The 19974-nt window shown below is 37.8% G+C and overlaps 2 protein-coding genes across 2 annotated transcripts; one reads left to right on the forward strand and one right to left on the reverse strand.

Annotated features, from left to right (window-relative positions):
- Positions 1 to 379: 379 nt before the first annotated feature.
- ccdc85a (coiled-coil domain containing 85A) lies at positions 380 to 2300 on the reverse strand. Its single transcript, XM_067385272.1, has 2 exons — positions 1993 to 2300; positions 380 to 1375 (listed from the first exon to the last, which is right to left on the reverse strand). The coding sequence occupies exons 1-2, from the start codon at positions 2230 to 2232 to the stop codon at positions 380 to 382; spliced, it is 1236 nt and encodes a 411-aa protein (XP_067241373.1). The 5' UTR covers positions 2233 to 2300.
- Positions 2301 to 5128: 2828 nt separating this feature from the next.
- Positions 5129 to 6290, forward strand: soul2 (heme-binding protein soul2). The gene is made up of 4 exons (XM_067385274.1): positions 5129 to 5274; positions 5372 to 5498; positions 5589 to 5757; positions 5843 to 6290. The coding sequence occupies exons 1-4, from the start codon at positions 5143 to 5145 to the stop codon at positions 6015 to 6017; spliced, it is 603 nt and encodes a 200-aa protein (XP_067241375.1). The 5' UTR covers positions 5129 to 5142; the 3' UTR covers positions 6018 to 6290.
- The last annotated feature ends 13684 nt before the right edge of the window (positions 6291 to 19974 follow it).

The raw sequence follows: 19974 nt of genomic DNA on the forward strand, positions 1-19974 counted from the left end.
TGATTTATTACAGTGTTCCCTCAGCTGGGTTCCAGAGCATAGAAAAAATGGCTTCGGAGGCACAGGTACAGAGGCTGATTGATAGGAGGCAGTTAAAGCCTGTTAAAATCATGGCCCAAGAGGACCAAGACTGGACACCACCGACTTTTACCAGAGATGAGATGTTCTGCTCTAGCCAGACACTAAAGCCCCTGCTCTATCTGGCCATTGCCTTTCCTGAACTGAGCAAAGTAAAACTAGTCTAAATGCAGATCATGGCTGGCTGAATGGGATGGTTTAGTGCCTGGCTGGGAATTGGGGCTTTGCTGGCTCCAGCATGAAAGATGACCATCCTCTCTGCATGTGCATTCAAATGGGACTCCATATCTCTCTGTGGGTGCTACAGCAGGCTCCAGTCGGACCCACCGTTCATACCGCTATAGATGCTCCGGTGATGAGGGGACATCTCCTCTACGCCCGGCCGCTTCTGTGCCACCTCTCGGCCAGGGCTGCCAAACTTGCTGTGCTGATGCCTCGACAACTCTGGGCTCCCGGATATGACACGTCCCTTCTGTAGGTGCTCCGGTGTCCCTGATAGAATCTGTTTGGGCTCTGGACTCCCACACATGCTAGCCATGCTAGCCCTGTGCTTCTGGAAAAGGTCCGGGCTGCCAGGTGGCTGAGAGGACACCAGCAAGTGTTTTGAGAACTGCTCTGGACTGCCTCTCGACAGGCTCTTGCCAAGTTTCTCTGGACTGAGACCCCGTAGGCCCTTATGATCTGGACTGGAGAAGGACCCACAGCGAGACCGGCAGACTTGGGGATAGGTGTGCGCTGCGTACTCTTGGCTGGTGCTATGTCTGCGGCTTGCATGCTCAGGACCCGGTGCCTCCTCCCCTGAGCCTGGCTTATGTAGGTGGTCAGGACTGCCTCCAACCGGGCCACCCAACAGCTGCTGCTTATGTGTGAGATGGTCAGGGCTGTCGGTGCTGCCCGCGCTGGAGGTACTGCTCCCGTCACCTACATCCCTTAGTAGGCCAGGCCCAGGACCGCTGGCGTGAGACAGGCTGCTCTGGCTATCGATTGAATTCCTGCATCCGGCTGGTCCCCCGGTACCTGCTGACCTGCCAGTGCCTCCAGAGCCCTTCTCCTCATCCAGCATAAGGCACAGCTCTCTCAGTTCAAGGTTCTCCCTCACTACTTCCTCCTGCCTTTGCTCCAGCTCTTTCAGCTTCTGCAGGTACAGCGTCACCTCCTTACGCATGATCCCTGCACTGTAGCGGCCCAAGCGCTGCCACTCCCTCGACACCTTCTTTCCTTTTTGCCGGTCATCATCCAGAAAGCAGCAGAGGTCCCGCAGCTCCTGGTTGTCCTCTTGAAGCTTCTGATTCACCTCCTGGAACAATAAAAATCTATGACTCAACACTGATGTCAGAGCAGAGCAAGTTTGTTGCAAGTGAAGTACAATACTGGCGTATATAATATATATATATATATATATATATATATATATATATATATATATATATAGATATAGATATATATAGATATATATAGATAGATATAGATAGATAGATAGATAGATACAGTAGATAGATATATAGATATATATATATATATAAAACTTATATATATATATAGTTAATGTTCTAGGACAAAATTACATTTAAGAGGCGCTTTACCCTGGGGAACATTTATGTCCATCACAGACACAGAACGCATGTGCGAGGAGCTAAATCTTAGAGGGGGAAAAAAATATTCAAAGCTGCACAACATGCCAAAATGCCACGTGAAAACGTGTAAAATTGGACCTGTAAAGATCACGTGACGCTTTTTAAAAATAAATTATTTTATATATATAAAAAATAATTAATATACAATGAGCTTTTGTTTGATTAGTACCAAAACAATGTGGTATTTCTCAATGAAAATGATCTAAGGCTACAGAAGAGTTAATGCGATCGCCATTCCAATTCGCCTACACACTGTAAGCTGAACCCAGGCTCGCCTTACCTTCAGCCCTCGTATCTCGTTGAGGTGCTGCTGCAGCCTGCGGTTCACCTCTCGGATGAGATTGCTGTGGTCCACTATAACGCTCATCTTCTCGGTTTCGGCTTTGCGCAGCCGGCGAACCAGCTCCTCCTTGCTCCATTTCAGAAGCTCCTCATCCGTAAGTTTGGAGAGATCCTCTGAGGGACCTTCTGCGCTCTTGGATATGCTCGACTGCAGCTGAGGCTGGATGGGCTTTTCCATTCTCCCGAGCAACTTATCAAAGTGCTAGGCTATAAAACAAATCACCAACAAGCCAGTCAAATCCTTCGTTGCCACTTTTCCTCGAATTCCCCCTTTTTAGGATCGAATTTTTGTGACTAGCATTTTAAGGATAACAGTTCTGCCCATGCTGTCCCCTCTGAAGACAGGGATGCAGCCCTAGAGTACCGGCGAATACTTCTCCCCTTTATGCGCTTGCTGCACGGGTGGACCCTCTGTCTCTACGTTTGGTCTGTTTCCATCTGTCCGTCAGCATCCTGTCCAGCTCAGTGCGGTGCTGAACCCGAGCCTGCTGTCCGCGCGCATAAGGAAGGCGCACGGCTGGTTGCTTCTGTACTCAGAGTGCGTGACAGCACCCTCTCAAAATGCTCGACTGGCTGAGTTGTGATTTTTCTCTCTCTCCCTCTCTCTTTCTGTTCCGTCACACGCCCCCTTCTTTTGGAGACAGATAATGTTTTGTTATTGGGCGCCACCTGGTGGTGGTGCCCTCTAAATCGTTCACCATTTGAAGACAGTTTAGATGTGCAAATTTAGCATAATAATAATAATGCATTTAAAATAAATATCAGACTGTAGGGATGGCCCAAAAGGCTTATTAATTTATTTATTTATTTATTTATTTAACTCTTAATTATGTAATAATGATAATAATAATTATAATTATAATACATTTAAAATAAATATCAGACTGTAGGGATGGACCTAAAGGCTGACTATTTATTTGTTTGTTTGTTTGTTTGTTTATTGAAAATATCAGACTGGAGGGATGGCCCTAAAGGCTGATTATTTATTTATTTATTTATTTATTTAACTCTTAATTGTGTAGTAATAATAATAATACATTTAAAATAAATATCAGACTGGAGGGATGGCCCTAAAGGCTGATTATTTATTTATTTATTTATTTAACTCTTAATTGTGTAGTAATAGTAATAATAATAATACATTTAAAATAAATATCAGACCGGAGGGATGGCCCTAAAGGCTGATTATTTATTTATTTATTTATTTAACTCTTAATTGTGTAATAATAATAATAATAATACATTTAAAATAAATATCAGACTGTAGGGATGGCCCTAAAGACTGACTATTTGTTTGTTTGTTTGTTTGTTTGTTAAAAATATCAGACTGTAGGGATGGCCCTAAAGGCTGATTATTTATTTATTCATTTATTTATTTATTTATTTATTTATTTAACTCTTAATTATGTAATAATAATAATAATAATAATAATAATAATAACACATTTAAAATGAATATGACTATAGGGATGGCCCTAATGGCTGACTATTTTATTTATTTGTTTGTTTGTTTGTTTATTAAAAATATCAGCCTGGGGGATGGCCCTAAAGGCTGATTATTTATTTATTCATTTATTTATTTAACTCTTAATGATGTAGTAGTAGTAGTAATAATAATAATAATAATACATTTAAAATAAATATCAGACTGTAGGGATGGCCCTAAAGGCTGATTGATTATTTATTTATTCTACCTTACAATTATAAATTATAATATATCTATAATTATTAAAATAATGTAATATTTAATTATTATTAAATAATAATAATAATAATAATTCTTATAATTCTTCTTATTATTATTCATAGACATTATAAGCCATTGTTCGATTAAAATACAATCAATCAAAATCAAGAGGTGGATCATATAGACATGAATTAATTAATTAATTAATTAATTAATTAATGCAATACTTAATAATTAATTTTTAATCTAGTGCACACTGGAACTGGTTTTTGTTCACAAGCAAGAAAAAAAACACTTAAGAGCACTTTGGGATGAACAGTTTGGAATGACATGGATCTACGAAGATCTATATATGTGTGTCACAACACAGGGCTCAGTTTACAAAACATAACATTGTTTTGGAAAATAACTTGCTTTAGGTTTTGTCTAAGATGTAGGTCAGAGGATAAACTGTCATCTCAAATAGTTCAGATGAATTGGTTTTGGACAGAGAGATGTCTATGTAAGGGCAATTTCTGATACCTTATTATACATCACTCAAACTTTTACAGCCTGGTTAATAAATTGCAGATTTTGAACATCTATTTCTTGTAAAGCTTCATCTAACAGTGAAAATGAGAGAGATTTAGACATCTCACCTGAGCCGCAGCAACCATTTAAACGTCATTAAAGCTTATGATTAACAACCTTAAGCTGATACATTTATGGAGGGATATGTGGTCTTGAGTCTGCTGGGCTATTTCCATTATGATTCTGCTTTTGTTTTATGATTAGTGCTGGAAGAACTCTGCATGGATCACTTTCAAGTGAATTAAAGGCTTGCACCTGTTCATCCTACCGGTTTTATTTTGAATTAAAGAGGCAAATTATTTATGAGGAAACATTCCTTCAGTTATATAACTGGTGATTCCTGCTGACACCTTTAAGCAAGCCCTAACTTTGTCAGCTTAGTCAAATTAAAAATTACTCATTAGTCATTTAAGTGACACTTTTATTCAAAGCAATTTACAGTACACTTATTACTGGAGTTACTAATGATGAAGTGCCTTGCTCAAGGACACAATGCTGATAGTTAATAGATCAGTGCTGCTGAGTTTGAAAACACAATAATGCAAGTCATTATTCACTAATCTGTCTTTTCTGGTGTATTTATATTTTTTTGTGTGTCCTGTCCTATGTAATTGCATGGAAAATATCTACTGTTCTTTCCTTTGTTTTTCATGGAAGAAAGAAATTCATGGAAGTGTAGCAGGTTAATTGTTTTCTTGGTGTCATTCTAGATGGTAGTTTAGTGGCGAGGGGAGGGAGAATTCCATGAAATGATGAGGGGTGTGTCTAGTGGATGACACGAGAGCACAGTACACAAACAACCTGTGACAATATCCGTCATCTTGCAGTGCAATGGCGATAACTCTACCAGCTCTGTGTCTCCTGTTTGGATGTATATGTTTCCCATATACAGAATGTTGGGAAGCACCCCGGTTTTGTCGTGGATATGAGTGTCCCGTGTACACTCTGGTTCAAGAAAATCAGGTAGGTCTACTACCTTTTTTTTTTTTTTTTTTAGTTTGGAATACTTTAAATTTAGTTTGTTACATATAAAAAGTTCTATCATTGTGGAAATAAAAAGGGATTTGAGGAGCGCAACTACGACATGAGCTACTGGATTACCACTGATATTGCGAGTACCAGCCAGAGTGATATAAAGGAGGGATTTTGGAAACTCTATTATTTCAATCATGGGCAAAACAGTGCGAGTAAGTAAGCTTCACCAATCTTATGGTTTTAATGGAGAAAGTAAGTCGTCGTTAATTTTCACTAATCTTAACTGTAATTTTACTTCTCAGATAAGGAGATTACCATGACCAGGCCTGTGCTGGTGTCAGTGAAGGAAGCTGATGGAACAGGGGAAAGACAGGTGTCCATTTCCGTCTATCAATCTGACACGGACATCCCTGAACCCAACGATACGACCATCAGAAAAACAGTTATACCAGCCGGGATTGTCTATGTCAGGTTAGTCATTTCACTAAACAATGACAGTCAAACGGTTCATTTACTGTTTCTCATTTAAACATTCTGTCTTTGCTGGGCATTACAGGTCGTTTGGTGGTATGGCTTCTGATGAAGACGCCTTAGAGAATGTGCAGCAGCTTAGAGAAGACCTCAGGGCTGCAGGAAAGGAATTTATTGAAAACAGGTTTGATGCAGCTGGCTATGACGCACCATGGGATTTCATCAACAGGCACAATGAAGTTTGGGTTCGTTCACCCTGAGCATTTACAGATCCAGTTCTTTTGCTCATTCCTACAGTGTAGCCAGTTTTTACTTTGAAGTTCCAGTCTGTTCAAGATTTTCTGACATGTTATATGACAAAATATGTTAATATAGTATTCATGTTTCAATCTTAACCATTGTATTAATGTGTTGTTTAGTGCAATATACGTGTAAAAGCACATTGGAGTTGTTTGATGGGATTATAAACTGGTTTTAGGAATGAGGACTATCTGTAGGTTCACAGTGAAAATGCACAAAAAAAATCACTTCTACTAAACGTTTTGAAAATAAAACTTTTGACATTCTTCAAAACAGTTTTGTTCTTTTAATACATGTATGTAAGATATTTAGTTTTTCTTCAAATGATGAATGAAACGAATGACAACTGCATAAAATAAATGCATTTTTAATAAGCAGAAGATAAACTTTAAAACCTAGAAAAGACACAGAAAGCACATAAACAAAATACTGAAAGTTTCTAAAATACAAGAAAAACAGGTTTAGGAATTATCAGAATGGGGATACTGTGATTTTAGGTTATCAGGTTTCTCATCAGCTTTTGTTCATGTTATAAGAAACGCCACCCACTTAAACCAGTCTAACTGGTGATCCACAACTTTATTTAGGCTATTAATGAAACTATTTGATTTAAACAATGAGATGCTCAGACACTAAAGAAATGTAAAGTTGTGAATGTGAATCTTCCAGCTTGTAAGTTAGTATGAAACAATGCATTCAAATTCGAAACTCGTAAGAGAGCTTATGACTTCTGACAACACCCTTTTGCAGTCTAAGAGACCTTACATAAAATAGTGAAAGAATTGTTTTGCATCCATGGTAGTGTGATCTGGGATTCTTAGGCCTGCAATATTGTGTTTGTGTGATTGTTTGTTGATGGGGTTTCCCTGATGTGTATAATATTGTACTTGCTGGAAGAAAAACTGGGTCAGCCCACCTGAGACGTTTTGTCATGGTGACTGATCTGGAGTCAGTTTAATTAGTCGCATCTTCCCTAGCAGAGCGGGGAAATGTGATGAGGCTGCATTTTCCCATCTCTGCAGTTCCACTCCGCAATTCTCCCTCAAAATGGGCCAGCAACCTCACCTGAGAGAGAGAGAGAGAGAGAGAGCAAACTTTGTAGTTTTGACTCTCTGAAAACTTAAATATCACAGACGTTAGGGGCGAGATCTGCTTGGTTACAAACGTTCTTCCAAATATCTTTGTGTTCAGCAGAACAAAGAAATTTATACAGGTTTGGAACAACTTGAGGGTGAGTAAATGATGACAGAATTTTCATTTTTGGGTGAACTATCCCTTTAATAGCTAAACATGCCAGGATGCATGCATGTTTATATACACTAGGTGGCAGCACTGACTCTTGTGATCTTCCTCCAACAACTTCATACAGTAATAGCACTCCACATTACATATGGCATTAAATTAGTGTACTCAGTTTGTGCGTGTCAAGTTTTCATAAAAATTTCCTCACCCATTTGCATTAGCAACAATTATGCTGTTGTATCTAGCAGAAGTTTGAGCTATAGAAGAATGAGTGGGCAGTTCCTCGCTAACAATGTCGGAACAAAACCCGCTACCCAGCATGCCTCAGCTCTCACCATGGGAAGCTGGACACTCAATGCCCCTCAACACAGATTCACTCAGTTTCCATGGTTACATTTCTATAGCAAGAAGTCAGCCATGTTCGTCAAAAAACATAATTATGCTTCAATGAAGCCAGATCTGTAATAACCCTAGATGTGTTTTTATGAGTCATAGAGAACTTGGCTTGACTACATACTTATATAGTGGTATTTTCATCAGCAGGCCTTAGGACTGTTGTGTTCTGCAGTTCATTTAACACTGGAGCTTATTCGGGTATTAGATTGTATACTTGGAAATCAGTGCATACTCGTTTAGCGCATGTTTGGCCGTTCACAAGAAATAAGACACTATGTAGTTGTGATATCTTGGAAACAGCCTAATTATCTCATTTATCGGCACATTTTTATTATAAAATTCTGTCTGGGCTTGTATGTGCCACTTGTATGTGTCCAATAAAAGCCAGTCTGACTTGGCAGGTTATGTTAGCATATGTTTGCAGGCTTGTGAATTTTAATCTGTCCTGTTTTGGATGATGTTCTTGGTGTGGAGGCCCAAGCCAAAAGCCTGTTTGGACTGGCTCATGGGAATTAATCTTATCAGAGACTGGCCAGTTTCCTGAGAAAATGGCTGGAGCTCAGTGCTGTCAGATAAGGCAGTGTAGGAATGCAAGTGTGGTTGTGCATTTCGAGAAAGTTTTAACCCTGTAGCATCTTCATGCTTATACCAGCCGTGTGATATGTCTGTCCATCTGTTGCATGATCTGTTTTTCCACCCATCTGTTGATTGGCTTATCTGTCTTTCTCTCTCTTTTCATTCATTTTGAGGTCCAAAACATCTTGTCATCTGCTCTCTGCTTCTCCCATGAGTGGGTTTCATCTTTTTACATAACAGATTATTAAAAATACAGCAACTTTTGGCCAAGAACAAAGTTTTTTTTAAAACGTTGTTTCGTATTAAAATGTCCCTCATGATTACCCCACACGGTTTATAATTGATGATGTGCTAAACATGAGGCTGAAACTCAGTGGCTGTCACTGAAGCTCAGATGCTGAGGCAGCAAATCTCGACTAAAGTTTGGCCCCAGAGAATTTTCATTTCGATTAATTATTTTTAATCTTCACTGCGGCATACATAATGATTAGACTGTGATATATAGAGTACTGTATGTAAATGCTGATGTCCAAAAGTCATTGAAATACGATTTAAATTTGAAACATGGTGGAATATATATATATTTTTTTATTTTATTATTATTTATTGTATACGATTCTGCACTATGTAAGTCACTAATCAAATAAGCATATTTGTAACGCTGAGCATGTGAACCGTTTTTTTCGAAAGGTCATATGTTCTTGCAAGTGGTGTCAGACTTTTGTGATATAGTGATCACTTGCCTCACACTTCCTCTAATACAGTGTTTAAGAGGAAGTGCTATTATGTCTGTTGTGTTCCTAAAGTATAATGGATGTCAGCATGTAGAACAGCAAAGCTCAAAGCAACCCTTGAATCCCTTGAGGGTCTGTTCTATCCCTCCCCATCCCTTTACCTTGATCGTTCAGCAAGTTTGGAAGCCTCTCCAATTTGTGAATCTCTGGGTTTAGAGTGATGAATTATAGATTAGAGTTTTTCCAAAAAGAGATGTTGGGGATTTTATCATAACATTTTTTGTCATAAGCATTCACTCAGCTTTCATTAAAATTTAAGGACAATGTCTCTGCTTGGCTTGAATCTAAAATCTTCGGAGGCTTTTATCACAAAACAAGAGCATTAAATCCCAGTCACGATTACAGTTTGACTTTGTTTACAGTTTACGTATAATGAATCAAATCTTTAAATTATAAATATTTTGTCTGCAGCATGTTCCCATAGCAGTGTTGGGTACTCTTGGGTCATGACCAAAAGCAGTGAGTAGCTATAAATAGCTACTACAGTGTGTGTGTGTGTGTGTGTGTGTGTGTGTGTGTGTGTGTGTGTGTGGTCCTACATCATGGGGACAAAAAAAAAAAAAATGTCCCCACAAAGACATTTTTTGGTCCACCATGAGCTAAGCAGCTTGAGTCAATCAAGTGAATCAAGTGATTATTTATTTATTTATTTATTTATTTATTTATTTTTTTTTTTATGTAAAAATGTAGAAAGATTTCTGCAATGGGTAGGTTTAGGGTTAGGGGATAGAATGTAAACTTTGTACAGTATAAAAATCCTTATGTTTTTGGAATGTCCCAATAAAACATGGAAACCCAACACACACATACAGCACAAGTTGGGTTTTCTTGAAGTATATTAAAGGGTTAGTTCACCCAAAAATGAAAATAATGTCATTTATTACTTACCGTCATGGTGTTACACACCCGTAAGACCTTCGTTAATCTTTGGAACACAAATTAAGATATTTTTGTTGAAATCCGATGGCTCAGTGAGGCCTGCATAGCCAGCAATGACATTTCCTCTCTCAAGATCCATTCATGTACTAAAAACAAAACAAAAAATTATCGGTTCATGTGAGTACAGTGGTTCAATATTAATATTATTAAGTGATGAGAATATTTTTGGTGCACCAAAAAACAAAACAAAAAAAAAACCACTTTATATAGTGATTTCAAAACACTGTTTCATGAAGCTTCGGAGCATAATGATTCGGCGTGTCTGATGAACTGATTTAAATATGTTTTTAGTACCTTTATGGATCTTGAGAGAGGAAATGTCATTGCTCCCTATGGAGGCCTCACTGAGCCATCGGATTTCAACAAAAATATCTTAATTTGTGTTCCGAAGATTAACGAAGGTCTTACGGGTGTGGAACGGCATGAGGGTGAGTAATAAATGACAGAATTTAAATTTTTGGGTGAACTAACCCTTTAATTACCTTTCTGAAATGCAAGAGAGTAACGTTTAACACCAAAAGGGTTAGTTCACCCAAAAATGAAAATTCCGTCATTAATTACTCACCCTCGTCTCCTTCCACACCTGTAAGACTTTCGTTCATCTTCTGAACACAAATGAAGATCTTTTGGATGAAATCTTAGAGCTTTCTGTCCACCCATAGACAACCAATGCAACTAAAACTTTATAGGTTCAAAAAGTCTATAAAGAGAAATCTAATCCAAAGCTAATCCATGTGAATTGAATGATTTAGTCTAAATTTTCTGAGGAGACTCGACAGATTTATATGATGAACAGATTGAATTTAGACTTTTATTCACATATAAATACTGATCAGTGAGCATAAACAGAAGCTCAACCGAATTTGCTTCACATGCGAGACAACAAACCTCTTCCGGAAGCTCAGATGTGCTGCATAACAAATGTGAATGTATCTCACTGGGTCTCACACGCATCAAGCAAACATGCTTGGGCTTCCGTTTACCATATCTGATGTGTGCGTTGATGATATTTATATGTGAATCTCTTTGTCTTATGACACTCAGTTTGGCATTCTGTTATTCTGACACCACCATATGTGTACAGCTGAAAAAACCCAGATCACTTAGAAAAAACAATACTTATAACTGCAGAGGTTGTTAATCAATTTTGGAGGCATGATCATGTGGGCATTTTCTGTCTTTTGTTCAAGCAAAAATTACATTTTGAATCTCACCGGGTCCTATGCATAAATAGTGTTTGCTGTGGCATCACATTATTGCACACAAACAGACCTTGTATGATGGTACATTTCTCTCTCTCTCTCTCTCTCTCTCCCTTTCCACCCAAACCAACACCAGGATACAGTGATTTTTTCAGAGGACAGAGGACTGTCCAAACACATAAAAACTCATTGTCTGCCTGCAGGGCCTCTACTTGTCCAGTCAGGTTTGGTTTTCAGAGAAATGTGGAAGTGGTGGAAGAGAGGTTCTTTATCAGCACCCAGCTTTGCTTTTCTTTCTGATTGGTTGGACTCTGGCTGTATCTAAGACCAGGGTTTAAAAAAAATCCTCAACCAATTTTCATTTTCTTATATTGTACAGATGCACTTGTGCAAATTTTAGCTCATGCATGCATGTTTTAAGGACTATAATTCAGCTTTAGATTTTCAACCATCCCAAATCCAGTAAGGCACCTCAAATTTAATATTTACAATTTAAAGTAATTTATAATGTAATCACAATCATTTTACCCAGTAACACTTTATAATAAGGTTTAGGTAATTATGTATCAAGAATTAATAATTAAAAATACTTTTACAGCATTTATTATTCTTGGTCACTGTTCATTTTGCATAAACATATTTAACTTTTAATTTAACTTTTTGTTGTATAAATAATCAGTAGTAATGTATTATGAACAAATATAAATTTACAGTGAACAAATAAAGTGAAATGTTACCAATAGAATAAAACCATCATCATATATGTGTGTGTATGTGTGTCTTTTTATATATATATATCATTTTATTTTATTTTTTTTACCAGATAATATAAGGTTCTGCTGTGAGGTCACAGTTATGGTCGGCAGCAGAGATTAAATGATGAGTTTTCTCATGGTGTGACTTGGTTGAGGATTAGAGAGACTTTGGGACAAATGTCAGAAGACTCCAGACTCAGCTATCAGTATCCACCTGGCTCCATCATCACTAACACTCATGCTGTGCTCCAGTGTGCCACTTTTATTAAAGATTTATAATAGATTGGATTGGTTAATACTGGGATTTGAGATTTGTAGCAGAGTAAACAAGACACTGTAAACCTGTGTAGCCGGTGTGGTAACAGGAGTTGTGCAAACCACCTCCTGACTCAGCTGTAAATGAATGAATTTTAATGACACACCCATACAGATGAAACATATATGTCTCTAGTGACTGAATATGAATATTGAATAGGTTGCTAGATTATTAGTAAGTATTATATAGCGCCTATATACAGTAAATTACGCAGTGAACTAATAGTATTGTATAAATAGAATGGGACCATGTGCATGTTTTACTGTGTGTTTGAGCGTGAGATCATAAAATAAAGCAATACAATATTACATATCCATGCTTACTTTTTTTTTTTTTATGTAGCAGAATAAGAGATTAACAATTCTCAGAAAATTTCGACTAGATCAGCCCAAATGTTACATTTGGACTGGTTCATCCCACTCTTTTTCTCTGATCTTTTAGTTTGACATGAACAGGATGCTGGCCAAACATGCAATAACATAAACAGATTGTGCAGATTGAAAATTGCAGGCATATTAAGATTTTCATTCATTACAAGGTTTTATAACAGCAGTTATTGTAATACAAATAGACATAAATGAACATAGTGTTTCTTTGAATGTTTAGTTCTATTTCAGAATTCTCCTTATAGGCAAGCGATTTGTATTTTCTAAGAGCATATATGAAATTGAGTAATAGGGGTATTGCTTTGTATGACTGACTGAAAAACACTGTTGCATAACATTTTTCATCATTCACTGTTATTTTGATAAATAGACCATTTTCCTGCAAGATCATGTGAGGATGAAAGCTATTATTTCATCAGTTGTCTGTGAAAAGTCTGTGTGATGATTCTGGTCAGGTTTTTCCATTGTGGTTCCTTTTACAGTCCCTCTCATGTAAATTGCTCAATAAACATTAAATAATGTTGCAAAAGGATTTCTATAAGGCTTGGTTTTGGAGTTAGGTTAGAAAATATTATTACACTCTAAAAAATGCTGGGTTAAAAATAACCCAAGTTGGGTTGAAAATGGACAAACCCAGCGATTGGGTTGTTTTAACCCAGTGGTTGGGTTAAATGTTTGACCCAGCCAGCTGGGTAGTTTAATTTAACTCATCTATTGTTTAAAAATTACTGTATTGCTTGCTTAAAATGAACCCAAAGTATTTTGGAAAGGAACATTATTATGTTTAGTTTAATAAATGAACATTTATTAATAAGTTTAATGAATAATAATTACACTTCAGTCAGGACCACAAAAATTACAAGAGACAAAATTTAGTCAATTTTTTATTGGCATATTTGCTAAAGTTACAATTTGGCGGTATGGCTCTGTTCTAAATTACCCGTCCTTTCATGAGCTCCATGAAAGCCAAGACCGGGAACAGCAGCAGCTTCTGGGGACAACCTCCAATTTTTTAACTGGGAGAGCAGCAGAAAATCCCCCTATTGAGAACACAGCATGCATCAATGACAACAGAATGACACTGTTTAAGTTATACACAAGTTTAAGGAGGAGCTGGGGAGGAGGTGGGTTGCAAGCAGCGTGCAGTGGAAGCAGCCAAGCAGGCAGAGAGACTGAAGCTGCATTTAAGTAATGCGCCTTATTTTAGAGTTGCCAATGGAGTCCATAGAAATTGGATCAGCTGATATAGGTGGGGCTGGAATTTGAGAATCAGCTGATAGCGGAGCTTGACTATGAGGCCTGCCTGAACTAATGCTGACGCTATATAATAAACATTTATTAAAGGGATAGTTCACCCAAAAATGAAAATTTGATGTTTATCTGCTTACCCCCAGCGCATCCAAGATGTAGGTGAACTCGCTTAGTGAGGTCTGATCGCGTTCTGACAACGGCAGTGATGTCTTGCACTCATTGAAGTATATGCGCGAGACATCACTGCCGTTGTCAGAACGCGATCAGACCTCACTAAGCGAGTTCACCTACAATTTGGATGCACTGTGGGGGTAAGCAGATAAACATCAAATTTTCACTATCCCTTTAAATTGCTTATTAATAAGTGTTCTCCTTTTGATTTCCCACCTATTTTGGGTTCATTTTAAGCCAGCCATACAGTAATTTTTAAACAATACTTAAAAATGGTTATGGTTAAATAAAACTACCCAGCACATTGGGCAAACATTTAACCCAACTGCTGGGTTAAAATAGCCCAATTGCTGGGTTTGTCCATTTTCAACCCAAATTGGGTTGTTTTTAACCCAGCATTTTTTTAGAGTGTAGCTAATGCATTATAAAAACAATAGAAGTAAATGGAAAGTGATAGAGGGGAAAAGTATGTTTGTAACTGAAACTTCTTGTAGTGTTCGTCATTCTGGGAAAAAGCATGGAAACACTGCATCAGGCTCTTTATTTATTAATCATCTTCTTTTGAGGTGCTATATTAAGACAGAGTGCTTGCTGTACAATGTACCACACTGTAATTTATTATGCTGGACTTGTCTTTTCCCAGCATCCTCTCCTTCAGGGCTGTTTGTCCTCTATCTGAACCTAGGACAAAGTTTAAGCGTCCACAAGTGTCTCAATCTGACTGCTACAAGATATGATAAAAATATATACTAACATACGCTTTCAAAGATCGATACAGCACAGGTCTATGTGTAAAGAAAGCAGAAGTAGGTCACATGAGATTAGAAAGAACTGATCTTTTGAATCACCAGCACATTAACTGAAACTTCTGTGACTAATGAATAGCAGTTAAAAAGAAGACAGTGGACCTTTTCAGTTTGTTGCAAAGGTCACATTTGAATTTAGATACTGAAAATGGTTCACTCAACAGTTATCAAGAGTATTCTTAGAGGAACGTCCCGATTTTGCTGAGTTAGACATGTTCCTGGGTCAACATATTTTGTTGATCCTGGAACAGCATTCTTGTCCAAAAATGTATCATGCCTACCCCTAAACCTAACCTTACTCATAAGTTATCCCTAAAATCAGAGGGAAAGTTGAATAGCATTGATGCAGAAGCACCTAACCCTGGTTGTAAGCTAAAACTTGACATAAACTGTAAACTTGCCCCTTAAATCTGATTGGTTGCTTGGAATGTTGTTCCAAGATTGACAAAGATGACATGTTGCACTTGGTGAAATCAGGTTCTACTTCTTAGAGATATGTTGTCATAAAATGTGGTAATGCTATTGATTATGTTCTCAGCGCTCTACACAGACACCCTCAGTTGCCGATCATTGTTGTATTTCCCCAAAACAGGTCACCTATTTGACTTTAGTAAGTGACATCACCCCTGTGCATTTCCCTCACCTTTCTATTTCCATCTGTCTGTCCTACTTGTCTTTCCTCCAGGTGAACTGTCTAATTGAGAGCCGTCAAGGGGCAGCTCCCCCACCGTCCCTTTCTTGTCTGGGGGGCAAATTCTAGTTTCTGTTCCTGCTAGTCCTCTGCCACCCGCTGTCTGTCCTTAGCTTGACTTTGGTCAGAGGTAATGTATCCTTTCCTAATATAGAGAAACCAAAGACAATAAGACACTCTTAGAATAGAGCCTGGATTGTGGAGTCCCCACGGATGAGTGTCGGTGCTGGTTTGTGGAAAGCACTTCAGTGGCAGCAGCATACTATACTCCTCTCCAAATCAATATCTCTTATAACTCTTGTGCAGAATACTTGCGTAACTTTGTTCATGTTCTCAGAAAATGTGTTGTATACGAATTAAGGATGTGCAGAGAAGCGGTTATATTTATTAGAATACCAAAAAATAATCTGTCTGTATAGATTAGAACATGCTTTGGAGGCTTAAACCAGATGTGTTACATAGATAAATCATCATTTGGGTTGACTTGCATATGACAAAAATAATCCTTCTTTCTTTTTCTTTCTTTCTTTCTCTCCTTCTTTCTTTTGAAGTTCGATAATAGGGCATCTCCATTATAGGGCTATCCATATTGACATTGTGAATGATGTGCTAGTCAATAGGTGTCTTTTGTCCCCCTCTAGGAAGACAGGCATGAGTTACAGTAATCACCACAGATCTTTGACGTGATGAGGGAATTGATAACTTGACGGTGGAAAATGGAGGCTTGTTTAAAAGAAAAGAATGGCTCTTTTTCAGAAACAGAATACTTTAATGCACTCTTGAAGGGAAAAAAAATGTAAATAAACTTGACAGTGAAAACTTGAAGTGGTTTGGGAGATGATGAGAGGATTTAGATGACAGTTTGTGAGACTGAACTAGGGTGATTGAAATAGGATTCTCGATTACAGCTATTAAGCTCAAGTTTAACACAGATGAGAGCTGTTTTAGGAGCAGTGTGGATTGGGTAATATCGATCATTTTGGAAATGTCGAAATAAATCACTGGCTAATTGCTAAAGATTTGATTGTGTGTGTCTGTGGGTGGGTGGGCGTCTTTTGTAGTTAATTTACAGAAAAGCAGGATACTTAGACATAAAATGCTTGCAGGTTTTGAATGCATCTTGTGAGGTGAGACAACGGAGGGATGAATGTGCTAGATAACGGAAGGACTGAGTCAACGAGAAAGCACAGGATGTAGAAAAAGAGAGAATAATCCCTCAAAGCCCAGGAGGATTAAGCATCCAAAGAGCATCACACCATATTACAGAGAGATGTTTTTAACCTCAGGTCAACTACCCAGAAACCACCTCTCACTAATTTCAGCACGGAGGGGAGGGGAAAAGGTGTCAATTTCTGAACAAGCGCAAATAGCTGCAGACTGCAGTGGATTAGCTTTAAGAAAGAAAAAAATAGAAAGAGGCAGAAAATGTGTGTGTCTGCATGTGTTTCTGGTGTGCGTGTGAGACAATAATCCTGCTGTTTATTAAGAATGAGTTCCTCATCTCTCTCTCACTAAGATTCATCTTCATTCACAATTTCCCTTATTGCAGCTGCAGTATTTGTATATTATTTTAAATTTGATTTATAATCTCCAATATGTGTTCGTGGTGTGCTTTTATTTTAATATACCATATGTTTGTATTTTAGAAAGCTCTGATAATCTCCAAACTATCCATACCTGAGCAACTGCTGTTGAGATGAATGGGAATGCTAATGTATATGTTTCTCCAGTTTCTTGGTAATATTGCACACCTGGTTCTGTCCTAGTCCCCTGGTCTAGTTAGTTCCTCATTTATTATGTATACATATAACCCTGTGGCTACTCCTGTGTTTGTCTCTTGTTTTCATTCAGCATGGTTGTTGTTATATGGTAATGGTTGAGAAAGGAGTTTATTGACACTTTTTTTTTTGACATTTTTTTAAAAAATAAAATAAAAAAAATAATAAAAAAAAAACATAATGATGAATTATATGCCTAGTTCTGTCATGAAACTCTAGATGGCGCAGTCAGAAGTGTCCTTAACACAAACTGATGATATTCTCAGTATTAAAGGGTTAGTTCACCCAAAAATGAAATTTCTGTCATCAACTTCTCACCCTCATGTCCTTCCAAACCCGCAAGACCTTTCCAGGTTCTTCGTCAGAATGCCGACTCATTATTGGCCTGCTCCTGCGTCAGCATCGAACACATGCGTCGTGCTGCTCATGTGAGCGGTGTTGGCCAATACTGAGTCAGCGTTCTGGCTTAAAACCCGGAAGCGCTGAACGTAAACAGCATAGGAGAATGACAGGGAGGAGATGGAATTGTTAAATAAAGTCTTATTTTTGTTTTGGTTTTGCGCGCAAAAAGTATTCTCGGCGCTTCGTAACATTGAGGTTGAACCACTGTGGTGGTCACATGGATTATTTTAACAATGTCTTTTCAACCTTTCTGGGCTGCCTATGTGTGGTTCGGATTTCATCAAAAATATCTTAATTTGTGCTCCGAAGATGAACGAAGATCTTACAGGTTTGCAACAACATGAGGGTGAGTACTAAATGAAAGAAATTTCATTTTTGGGTGAACTAACCCAAAAATGAAACTTGGCACAAGCTGATTGGTTCATGTCGCATTTGGAGCCAATGAGCTTGCTGCTTACAACATTTAAATGGCTGTTTAGAATTTACAATAGCAGTTTGCAGCATGCTTTTAGAGTTCCTCTGAAACCCTCCACCTTCCCCAGCTCCACCTGTATAGATCTGCTATGGGTAATTTTAAATATTTGTGCAGCAGCAATATGTCTTGCATATGCACAGCAGCTTATGAGCATATGTATTGGCGGGAACAAGTTCCTGTACTAAGCAATAATCTATATACATATATACAGTGTGTGTGTGCGTTTTTGTGTCATATCAGGACACAAATTTGTATAATGTCATGGGTATGACATAGGTATTACAAGGTATTACTTATGAGGACATTACCCCATGTCCTCATTTTTCAAAAGGCTTATAAATCATACAGAATATGAGTTTTTTTTTTGAGAAAGAACAAATGTGCACAGTTTTCTGTTATGGGTAGGCTTAGGGGTAGGGGTAATGTAGGGGGATAGAATCTACGGCTTGTACAGTATATTTATGAGGACACAAATATGTCCTCGTAAACAAAATGGCTTAAAAACATACTAAACAGTGTTTTTTAAATTAAAAAATGCAGACAGTTTCCTGTATAGGTTTAGGGGTAGGGGTGGTGTAAGGGGATAGAATATACAGTTTGTACAGTATAAAAACCATTACATCTAAGTCTCCGTAAACCATATATACAAGTGTGTGTGTGTGTGTGTGTGTGTGTGTGTGTGTGTGTGTGTGTGTGTGTGTGTGTGTGTGTGTGTGTGTGTGTGTGTGTGTGGGCGCGCATGTGATGTGAGAATATCATAGCCGTTATCACTCCTCCTGTTCTTTCATGAACCACCAGTCAATTCCTCCACTGGGCATCAGATCAGAGGCAGGTGCTTCCTGAAACCTTTGCAAACAACTTTCATCTTCATCTTTTTCAATGGGAAACATCTGACATTTAACTAGAAAGAAAAAAAAATATAGAATTTAAGATGGCCACGACTGTGTATACACAAGTATACATTTATTACATAATATGAATGGTAAAGACATATGAACCATTCTGTAACTGGTTATATCAAAGGAGGGGCCATCAAACAACATCAAAGACAAACAGAAATTGACACTTTCTGGGGACATGATAGTGAAAATCAATAAAATTTATTTGAAGTGTCTGATCTTTTAAATGCCAAAGCAAAAACGTAAGAAGACTGAACATCAAGGTTGGAGAATCAGTTTGATTCCCACATAGAAAACAATAGTCTTTGCATAAGCAGTGAGCTTGCCATATACATACAACAATAAGTTAACTAAAATCATTGTTAGATAGTATAATTATATATCGAATATCTCTTCCATGATAATATACATTGCTAATCCATATCTATGACCTTTTCTCTGTGTCCTTGATGGTAAATCAGAGCACCTCTGTGTGTCCTTGACTAATTTGTCTTGCTCTCAGCTGAAGCCTTTGCCTCAGTGTATCTATATCCAGCAGCACAGAGCAAATTCGAAAATTTCCCACTCACCTGAAAGAGTGCGATTATAATCATCTCTATGTTTGTAATTATGTAAATGCCTCATAATTTTTTATTAAAACATTCTCTAAATTTGGCCTCCGGTCCCTCTAAATCCCACTGTTTCACTTTGATCTTGATTAGGCTTCAATCATGTGTGGCCGATAGAAATTAATATGTTCTAAGTTAAATGATGTGGGCTAAGTTAGGCTGAGTTAGGAGACCTCTTTTTCTTAGATGTTGACATCTAAGCTGTGAAATGCCACAGGTAAAATTATATC

The sequence above is a fragment of the Chanodichthys erythropterus genome, chromosome 5 (genome assembly GCF_024489055.1).
Source record: "Chanodichthys erythropterus isolate Z2021 chromosome 5, ASM2448905v1, whole genome shotgun sequence".
NCBI lineage: Eukaryota > Metazoa > Chordata > Actinopteri > Cypriniformes > Xenocyprididae > Chanodichthys > Chanodichthys erythropterus.